Raw genomic sequence first — 10,768 nt, 5'->3', positions numbered from 1 at the left:
TAAACGCTTCTATATGGAAATCAACAATGTCTTGGTGTCTATATTCAGTTATATAACATCTGTTTCAAAAATACCATTCTGTGACTAAGGTAAGCTAGTCTATTACTAAAATGTTTTATTGAAAAGAGTATTTAAATCAGAACAAATCACAATATTGCTCCCTTCACCAATATGCAACATTTCCTCTACAAGGCATCAAAATGTTATTCTCTGCAGGACCAATGGAAAAACATTGCTTTGAAATTCTTTACAACAGGCTGACATAATCGTATTGCAAGTTACTGACAGTTTGTCAACATTTGTGGACACTGACAAGTATTAAAAAAAAAAAAAAACTACTCATTCCTGATGGGGCGGAGTAACGCCAACAAGTCACATCATCCCTTTATGACACTCAATTTTGTTTATACGCTAGCACCACATGCATCCTTCAATTGACAATCCTTGATAAATTATAATCACTCCTCAGCTTGGACCGCTGGCTCCAGTTTTAGTCCCAGTAATTTCTCCTCTCAGGTCAGGTGTGTGCATGAGCATGAAAAGAACAGGAGACTGTCTTTTCGTATGGTGAGAAAAGCTTTTCACAGCTTTCATGAGCGCCTAGTCCATCTTCAGACTGCGGTAGATGTAGCGAATAAAAGCCAACGATGCCCAGAAGGACACGCTGCCCAGCATGAGCGAGAAAACCAGCGCTGTGAGCAGAGAGTAGCCGAAGAACTCCGTACTCTGCACCAGGCCGCTCATGGAGGACCTGTTCCTGTAGTAGAAGACTGAGTAAATGAAGATGAAGAGGCCGGTGGAGCCCGTGTTTAGCACGCTCCGCCACCACCAGCGATAGTCCTCGCCCGACAGCAGGAAGTAAGTGAGGGCCACCGAGATGCAGGCACCGACTGACAGGAGGATGGCGAAGACACACAGCAGAATGCCATATAGTGTGTAGTGTTCTCGGCCCCACACTGTGGCAAAGATGTAGTAAAGCTCCACTGAGATGGCACTATGAGGGGAAACCGATGGAAAGCACCAATTGGTATTTGAGCAACAATGACTTAGAGGGTCTACTATATTTAGCAAGTTTTCCTTTTCACTACTGCCCTGATACTCTTTATGTATCTTTACATTCAAACACAAAAGTATGGAAGAGGATTAGGGACAGTGAAGAGAAAAAAAAGGTTGGCAGGATTCTGACAGAATTCTCACTTTAATTAAAATCATAATTCTGAGACTAAAATGATAATTCTGACTTTAAAATTCTGCCAACCTTTTTTTAATTTAAAGAATAGAGTGAGATTTGTCACTTTAAAGTCAGAATTCTGACTTTTAAGTCAAAATTCTCACTTTAAAGACAGAATTGTGACAATTCTGACTTTAAAGTCACAATTCTGACTTTTAAGTCAGAATTCTCACTTAAATCCTGACTTGAAAGAAATTATGACTTTAAAGTCAGAATTCTGATTTAAAAGTCAGAATTCTTTAAAGTCAGAATTTAAGTGAGACTTCTGACTTTAAAATCAAAATTCTGAGATTAAAGTCAGAATTGTCACTTTAAGGTCAGAATTCTGACTTGTGCCAAAGTTGTTGTTGTTTTTTCTCTTCTCTGGCCCTAATCCTCTTCCGTACAAAAGCAACTAAAAGCTCATTTTGTTTACTCGAAATAGCAACTCACCTGAATGGCAAGAAGCCACCGATGGCCATGTGCACAGCAGCATGCTTGTACCAGGGCTGCGTAGGGATCTGCCGGGCGATGTTGCGAGTGCGGCAAGGCGCCTGGAAGCCACCTGCTCGGTTCTTGCCCACGATGCCGCCGATGACCGTAAGCGGGAAGCCAACCAACACCCAGGCACCCAGCAGGAGCAGCACAGTGGTAGCCGGCAAGGCCTGTGTAGAGCCGCTCCACCAGTGGATAGAGTTGACAACGCTCCACGTTAGGAAGAGTGGAGCTGTGGGAGTAAAGGAGAAGTAGCTTAGAACAGGGGTCAGCAACCTTTTTTTGTCAAAAGAGCCATTTGAAGCTAAATAAATAACAAAAAAAATCTGTCTGGAACCACAAAACATTTAAAGATTATGAAGGAGACAGTATGTTAGTGTTAGCCTAATGTACTGAGGGCCCAAGAGCTAATTAGAGCTGCACCATAACACTAGCATTCAATGCTTTGACATTTATTTTCCTCTACCTTTCATTTTTGATTTTATTTTTTTGGGTGAGTAAATTTTTATGTTCATTTTTTGTACATTTTTAGATTGTCATGCTTTTTTTTCATTTGAAAAATATTTTATCTAAAAAATACAAATATCTATGCCTTCTTAAAATGAACGCCCAAGTCATTTTTTTCAGGAAACACAAAAAATTTAACCATTTGCATCATGAGGAGATGATTTAGGCAAAAAAATATTTTTGCAAAACAATGACAGGCAATTAAGAGGGTGGTGATGTGGAAATGTTTTTATTAATTTCCACTATTTATTTTTTTAGATCCACTGGATAGGGACTGAAGAGCCACATGTGGCTCCAGAGTCGCAGGTTGCAGACCCCTGGCTTAGAATAATCACGGTTACAATAATTCAAGGTAAACTTTTAAATGCCTTTAAATAACCTTAAATTTAAATGTTAGTTTCTTACTAATCTCTACTGAAATGAAACAAATACTGGTTGGTCAAAGAGTGAGTACGTTTTATGGGCCCCGAGCCTACCAGTAACATCCTTCTGAGCAGACTCACCGGAAAAGAGTGTTGAGGTCAAGATGATGTTCCACACCCAACGATTGCCGTTGATTTGTGTGTAAAAGCTGCATGAGATGTAACCTGACACACAGCTGGTCAGAGCATACAAAACGATGGCCGCAGAGTTAATGGCACCGTGGTGGTGCACGTTGAACATTCCCAGGAGAGCCATGACAATAATTCCTATAACATAGTAACATACAGTGTAACAAGAATGGAAGCAAAATCAGAAGTGATACCAGTGTGTGCGTCTAGTGAAATAAGCACCTGTGGCAAGGGTAAGGAACTGAGCCCCTACTCCTAGCACGGCACACAGTAGGCTTTTGTAAGGAGGAAACCGAAAGACGTCAGTGTGTATGATCTTCCAGCCGTTGTCTCCTTGGTCCAGGTCATCACAACCCGCATCCTCCTCAACATTATACCTGCAGACGAGGCAAAGCATGTTATATCGATGTTATACCTGATTTTAAAAAATTGTCCTCTTAGGGGCAGTCTGGTGGCATCAATCCATGGTGTACATGCTTACAATGAGAACAGAAGTTGTGATTTAATTATATTAAAATAACTAGTTTTTCACACATTGGGAAGAATTTGTGCTTTCGAGTAGTGTTATCTTACCTGTGGGTATGTGTTTCCACAGCATTTGTGTGTGAATATTTGTTATTTGAAGGATTATTACTCCCGAAGTTGATGCTAACTTCCTGTTATCCGACATCATCTTTAGAATTAGCACTAGGCTAATCATGTTATAAAAATGAAGCAGTTTTTGTATTTAAATATGCACTGTATGTAATTCTCCTTATCGTGTGTTTAGTTTTACAGTTAATTCCAACTTGAGTGTCATTAAACAGCGTAAAGGACACTTAGGGAAGAAGAATCACAACTAGCCTGGTTTACATGGAACCATGTATTCTGATTAGTATGAATCCGAACGGCCAAACGGAATGAAAATGCTCCATATAAACACCTCAATCGGAATGAAAAGGCTTCATCCGAATGGAATTTCATTCAGAATCAATGGGTGGTATATTCCTTTGGTCAATCGGAACGAGCGTCATGTACACACTTCATTCGGAATGGCAAGGCTGCGTCCGGCATGCGCATGCTCTGTCTCCACGTAAATGCGTCTTGACGTCATCGTTTCCACCCACTAAAATGGCGGCGTCTCCCCAGAGCTTGTCTGCTAGGGGAAAACTTGTTTTTAAGTACTTGAAACTTGTTTTGTTTTTTTAATCAAGACGTTGCTTCAGGCGGCACGGTGGGTGACTGGTTAGCACGTCCGCCTCCCAGTGCAGAGGACGTGAGATCAAGTCCAGGCTTCGGCCTTTCTGGGTGGAGTTTGCATGTTCTCCCCGTGCTTGCGTAGGTTTACTCCGGGTACTCCGGTTTCCTCCCACATTCCAAAGACATGCATGGCAGGTTAATTAAACACTCCAAATTGTCCATAGGTGTGATTGTGAGTGTGGATGGTTGCTCGTCTCTGTGTGCACTGTGATTGGCTGGCAAACAGTTCAGGGTGTACCCCCTACTGCCCGAAGCCAGCTGGGATAGGCTCCAGCGCCCCCCCGCGACACTTGTGAGGAAAAGCGGTTAAGAAAATGGATGGAAGATGTTGCTTCAATAAAAGTGTTAACACTATCACAACTACTGTGCCAAATGACAAATTAACTCCATCTTTATAAATCACGTGAGGGGCTGATCTGATTAAACGGGGGAATCCAAAATGGAAATCACGATAACATTTCGATTAATCGTCCAGCCCTACCTCACATAACATGAAAACAGCAATAAATCAACTCTCTTTTACCGGTAACAAACCTGGCAAAGTCATTCTTAAGCACCCGCATGAGAATGATGATAACGAAGCCCAGCAGAAGCACCACCAACACCAGCGAGTTGATGATGGACAGCCAGTGGATCTCCAGCGTTTTGGGGAAGAACGAGTAGTCCCTGAGGCGCTCCGCCCTACGAGCGTGAGGCATAGTGGACTCGAACCAGCGCACGCTGTACGTGTGTACGACCGTCAGGCTTCCTCCGCCTACGCCGACACCACCCACGGCCGCTCCGGCGCCGTCCTCCAAGGGCACGGGTTTGACGTCCTTCACAGAGACGTTGGCGAAGATCACAGAGTCGGCGTTGTACTCGATGTTGAAGTCCAGGTGAGTCCACAGGCCCACCTGTTGTTGGTGGTGAGCAAAGAGAGGCACGGCAGCAGAGTGTCAAAGTGAGAATGTTTGCAACAGGAACTTCGCATTAAGTTCCCCTTAAAAAGTCAAATATGTTACTTTGTAGCACTCGAGAGACGTGAAAAAGTTTACTTTGTGGCTGTGAGGCAGGAAGCCGCTCTCCTCTATATATCCCACAAAACCCCAGATTGGAATGTCATCCAGGACAAATTCAAAGTAGTACAGCTCCTCGATGGCCTCACGAAGCTGGTCCACCTGAAACACAAAGTTTTAAAACTCATATAGGCAATCCCTTATGTGTACGTAAAAATAAAATTATGATATTAATTCAATTAACAAGTATTTCTCCATGAGGAAACATTGAGTGTCTATTATCCACAAACTAATTAATGTAAGATAGACCTAATATTTAAAGTACTGCCTTATTGGATGCTATTATGTCGAAATGCAAAACAGTGCGACATAACAGCTATCAACAAAATTATTTTCACCAAGGAGGATGCCAAAAATGATTACACATACTCTGTAATGTTTACAAATCAGCAACCCAAAATCTATAGTTTGATCACTGAGATACAGAATTTAGATTTTGAAGTTAAGGTAACAAAAAGTATTGACCAACAATATATTATGTTACAAATCTAAGACTTGAGCAATTTCATACCTGTTTCTCTGAAAGCGTAAGTTGGCAAAGAGTTTTCTTCTCAACATTCTCTCGAAATCGAATTTGATACAATGATTCGGCCATTCTATCGCCATCCAGCACTTCTCCGAGACTCAGAGGCTTGTGATGCACCTGCAGAACAAGCATTAATAAAATATTCAAAGATGGTACAAAACTTATCACAAGTAATGGTTACACCACCAAATATTAAGTATTATTCGCTTTGTTCATTTAATAATGTTTGTTCCAATAATTTGATTCACTTGAAAAATGTGAGTTCAAAGTACAACAAGTTGCTCTGTCCTGAGCTGTTTAACACGCCTAGCTGGGTAAATACCGGAAAATAAAGCTGAAATTCCGAATTTTTGACTACTATTCATCTCTTAATCTGAAACCCAAATGTCTTCAGTATACAACAAAAACAAAAGAAGTGACATTGATGTAGCAAGATTTTTGGAAGGGACTGTAGCAACTAACTATTTTACACTGCCGCCTATGGACAATTCTGAGTCTTCAATTAATCCAACATGTTATATACGTATATTGCAAATATGGAAATCCAATCGTGCTGCCTTAGTCTAAATATTTCACTGTTAGACGGCTATATTTTGTTTAGCCCAAAATATCCTTTAACACCCAATTGATGTTTTAGCGGTCTCTTAATACATACATCTGTCCAATTATTGATACTACCGTAACCTGTAAAAACCTAGTGACAGCAAACTGACCTTGTCTGGCCTGCAAACAGGCAAGGTGTAGAAGTGATACGTCTCCTGAGGGTTATGATAAGGACCCACTTTGTTGACATACAAGGTCACGTTGTCCCCCGCCTTGTAGCCGAGTGCCCCAGCTACCAGGAGGCACAGGACCAACACGCGAGGCAGGCTCATTGTCGTCTGGCGGATGCCTGGCAGGTGTCCTCTTCCACACTGCATAACTCCTGGTGCAGACACAAAAAGTTATCCATTAGCAGAGGTGGCAAATCCAGGTCCATAAAGTAAAAAACCCTGCCACAGTTTGGCTTTAGCCCCTTGTGCTAGCTAGCTAGTTCCCTAGTAAGTAAATGAGCTAGCCTAGCACCTGGGGCTAAAGCCAAACTGTGGCAGGGTTTTTACTTTCCGGACTTGGATTTGCCACCTCTGTCCATTCGTTTTCTTTATCACTTAGGAATGTATCAATAGCAGTATCAGTGTCAATACCATGTCTGTACTTGATTTTGAGAAAAACATTATGATACCATGGTACCAATACCAGTTTAGCAGCTTAACAAGCAAGCAAATGCACAACCATGCTCAAGTAAATTATGTTTTTCAAAAACATCAAATTAATTAAAATAAAACATTTTCCTAAAATTTGCAAAACATGTAGGTATTCTGCATTAGCAAGTGCTCAATGTACTTGTACTTACAACCAACCATTCATACCATCACTGATAAAAACCCATACCAGTTCAAACGGAAGTTTAGAAAAGGAAATGTCTTAAAGGTAAACTGTTATACAGTTTTTTTTCCTTTTCTGTTGTCTTGATAGAAAGCATTTTTCAGAGAGCAGTAAGTGTGAGTTTGTTTTTGTTGTACTTGGTGTTTTTATTTGAGATTATCGGGATGTAATTAGATAAAACTCGACTTGCAATCCCCATTTCAAACAAAAGTTGGGTATTTTTGTGTGTGATGTTTTGTATTGTATTGCTGTTAATGTTTTATGCTGTGTTTCCTGTAAAGCGCTTTGTGACAGCTAAAGCTGTTTGAAAGTGCTATATTATAAATAAAGATGTCTTGACTTATACTGTTGGTTAGTATGGTTTGGTTTGTTTTGTGTGAAAGTGAAAATCAAACCCATGCTGCCACACATGCGAACAAACCATAATACAATCAGTGACATCACAAATAGTAGTTCTTTAATTTAACATTGTGTGAGCCCTCATTAAACAAAACATCATGCATGGCTCGCAAAAAAAAAAATCAAAGACGCATCTAGTTACAGATATCCAAATTAAACCGCGCCGCGGCCCTCAGGCGAGAGCTGCAGCCAGCACAAGTGCAGTTGATTGTGACCAAACTTCAGTGAACGAGACTGTGGAACAGCAATCTTGTGACAACTCAACTCGGAGATTTGGGATTAATTGTGGATCCAGCGCACATTCAGATGTGCTTTTCGCTTCCAACTAGGGTGACACGACCACCGGCAGTTCTGATCAGGATTGTTGACAGGAAGAAAAAGATTGCTCTTTTGAGCGATAGCTACAAGCTTAAAGGTAAACATGTCTACGTCAATGAAAATCTCACAAAACCAAATGCTGACATTGCCAGAAGGGCGCGACAGAATGAGAAAGAATGGATTTATCGAGAACACATGGACAAAAGACTGTCGAATCTTCATCCAAACAAAAGAAGACTCATCTTCTCAGAAGAAAATACGGATCGTGAAAAGAGTGGAAGAATTGGCAGAGTTTGAGAGTCAATAACTGCTATCAGTAACTCACATCATTAAATTGTGGATTATGTCTTACCCTAATGAAATGATTGTAACATATTACTAATTAACCCAAAACTGGAGCTGTCATGATTTGAATAATGTAAATATAACATATGTTTACTTGCTGACACTGCCAAGGTTAACTCTTGTTTATACACCTGCATTGATAACATATATTGCTATTCCTGTAAGAATGTAAACATTGTCTGGCTCTATTTCTGTTTGAACATGTGTTGTAACATGCAAGGCTGTCATGATATGGTTGTATTGTGGCCACAAAGAATCTGCTGTAAATAGTTACAATGGGGTTGGTGAACATGGTTCCGGGATGCGGCTAGCGGGGGCCAATCCACCGGGTGGGCTGGCCTTGGTGAACGCTCAGGAGTATCAAGATCTAAGCATCATCGGATGTTGGCAACAGTGGTGGCTGAACTGACCAGAATGGAGTGAACATTGCTGTGGACGCAATGGGCGCAATGCAAGCCGATCGACTCTTCTGGAAGCCACAACATGTGTAAAAGCTGATCCAAAGTCAGCAAAGACGTTACTGGTGAACGAGCATGCGTTCGCCTTGGCTGCTTGCCTGGTTGGGTGGGCCTGTTGGTGGCGTCCGGGAACCGATTTACCAATTCCAAATGATTGGTACGAGCTGCAACTTACACACAGACATTACTCAAGGTGAACTGAGCGAGGAGTGTGCAGACTTAAGTCTGATTGATAACAATATGAATCAATGACTATCATAATCAATGTATAAGACTGATGCGTATAGTAAGAAACAATGGGGACAGGTTACTAATAAGCCGTGGCTTCTACCCGTCAGCCCTTCTTTCGAATGTCAATGTTGCAAATGATATGATGTAATCAATGTAATCTGTAATAATGTGTCCAAAAGGGAAAAAAAATTAATAAAACTAAACAAAAGAGATGACTAAAAGCAGTATAAGATAAATAATTAATTTCAAGACTATTACTTCAATACTGTATTACTTGTATTATTTATTTTAACCATCATTAAGTAATGTTTGTCTTCAACCATTTCGGCACATTTGCACCAAAATGTAATCGCGACTTCAACAGTATTTTGGAGTTAAACAATGTGTTATGAACCAAAGTCATGTCTTCCACACAACAAGTAGTCCTGGCAATTGAAGTTGTTCATTCAAGTTTTATTACATTATTAACTCCTGACAGGGTACTGTAACTTTTCTCAAATGTTTTTATTTATTGAAAATTATGGGCTTTGTTTACTTTGTGACAACACTGTGACCTTTTTGCATGCAGTTTTGCATGCATTGTAACAATGTGTACATATTTGCTCTTTTTCATGAATGCAGTACACATACTTCCGCTGTTTGTGTAATGTATTAAAAAATAGACTGAAATATGTAATGTTGACTTTAAACTTTTATCACTCTGTTAGCTGCGTGTGAAATGTTCAGCTTGCATGCTGCACTTGCTCACATCCTGTGCATCACATGGGGGCTTAGCCCCCCCTCTATAAAACCTAGTGACGCCACTTTACACCAAAGGGCCATAACATTATATCTGGAGGATGGAGCCTATAAAGAAAAGCTGATAAACATTTGCATAGGAGCATGACTATTTTTTACTATACTGCATTTAAAGAGAGAAGGTTAGCACTCCCTTGATAAGGATGGAAATGGCCCCCGTGGCCTGCAACACATAAATGGCTATGGCACTGCCACCTACTTCGTGGCATCTCTAACCAAGTTTTACAACCAGTTCAGGGTGTACCCCGCCTACTGCCCGAAGCCAGCTGGGGTAGGATCCAGCGCCCCCCGCGACTCTTGTGAGGACAAGCGGTTAAGAAAATGGTAATTGAAAAAAATGCATTTAAAAAGGGGGACAGGACAGAGCTAAGTTGTACTGTACTACACCTGTATAACCTTAATTTCCTGTCTCTTTTCTGACTTATTTGAGGTTATGTTAGTCTATTAGTTAATTTCGACCTGTTCCATGTGTAAAGTGTCCTGTGACAACTTCTATTGTGATTAGGCGCTACATGAACAACACTGAAATTGAATTGATTTGCTTTGCTTTAATCGAAATGGAACTCCGAATAGCTTACAGTAACATTGTAAAATGTCAAAAACCACATGAGGTCATTGATAGCACCTTGCTTATTGGTTTGTCATTGCTATGCGTTGTCATTGAGTTATTACCATTTGATCGCCCCAGTGTGACTGATGTGCGATGTTGGTCCAACAAACCTGCTTCTCCGTCAGAATCGTCGAACTCCAGGCCCCCACGTCGACGCCGGAGCTCAGTGTAGAGACTTAAAAAAAGCGAAACATTCGGAGGAATTTTGGGCAAATTGTGCTCAAGCGTTAAACACGCTACCGAGCCATTTACGCCAAACTACTTCAGCACAAGCACCGTCGTCAGAAAAGCAGCGACATGAAAAGCATTTGACTCCACGTCACCTAAAAAAACAAAAATAATGAACGCTCGCTTCAGTTTTCCGGAGTGGGCGGAGAAAAAAACACGCACACCTACGTTGTACTGTACTCGCTTATGAGCAAAATCAATTCTCCCCAGCCGACAATTTCAAACTGTTTTAGCGATGTTTTGTGGTTACAAGCTGCCAAATGTGCACGTTTAAAAAGACTGTGAAAAGTCAACCTGATAATAACAACCGTATTTTTTTTTAAACCGGATTTCCTTGTTGCGCAACTGGCCAATCAAACACACTCTTGCTATA

General features: G+C 40.9%; 1 protein-coding gene and 1 non-coding gene across 2 annotated transcripts; one reads left to right on the top strand and one right to left on the bottom strand.

The window, feature by feature from the left end:
• Positions 1-93: 93 nt before the first annotated feature.
• tm9sf1 (transmembrane 9 superfamily member 1) lies at positions 94-10,730 on the bottom strand. The gene is made up of 9 exons (XM_086066263.1): positions 10,278-10,730; positions 6,297-6,508; positions 5,569-5,700; positions 5,037-5,159; positions 4,537-4,895; positions 2,986-3,140; positions 2,716-2,901; positions 1,664-1,937; positions 94-994 (listed from the first exon to the last, which is right to left on the bottom strand). Exons 2-9 carry the CDS (start codon positions 6,501-6,503, stop codon positions 601-603), a joined length of 1,830 nt encoding a protein of 609 aa, XP_085922389.1. The 5' UTR covers positions 6,504-6,508; positions 10,278-10,730; the 3' UTR covers positions 94-600.
• LOC147155535 (U6atac minor spliceosomal RNA) lies at positions 9,658-9,784 on the top strand. Its single transcript, XR_015092243.1, has one exon. It is a non-coding gene; the product is annotated as a U6atac minor spliceosomal RNA (small nuclear RNA).
• Positions 10,731-10,768: the final 38 nt, after the last annotated feature.

The sequence above is a fragment of the Leptonotus elevatus genome, chromosome 21 (genome assembly GCF_054856555.1).
Source record: "Leptonotus elevatus isolate MCC_2025b chromosome 21, RoL_Lele_1.0, whole genome shotgun sequence".
NCBI classification, from domain to species: domain Eukaryota; kingdom Metazoa; phylum Chordata; class Actinopteri; order Syngnathiformes; family Syngnathidae; genus Leptonotus; species Leptonotus elevatus.
This window is presented reverse-complemented; position numbering and strand designations above follow the sequence as displayed.

Bases quoted from the DNA above. Each gene is read 5' to 3' on its own strand.
- tm9sf1 (XM_086066263.1), bottom strand. From the start codon at position 6,503: ATGCAGTGTGGAAGAGGACACCTGCCAGGCATCCGCCAGACGACAATG. The intron at 5,701-6,296 runs GTCAGTTTGCTG...CTTGTTCTGCAG, and splicing joins CTGTTTGCAGGCCAGACAAG to GTGCATCACAAGCCTCTGAG. The intron at 5,160-5,568 runs GTATGAAATTGC...TTTGTGTTTCAG, and splicing joins TTACGCTTTCAGAGAAACAG to GTGGACCAGCTTCGTGAGGC.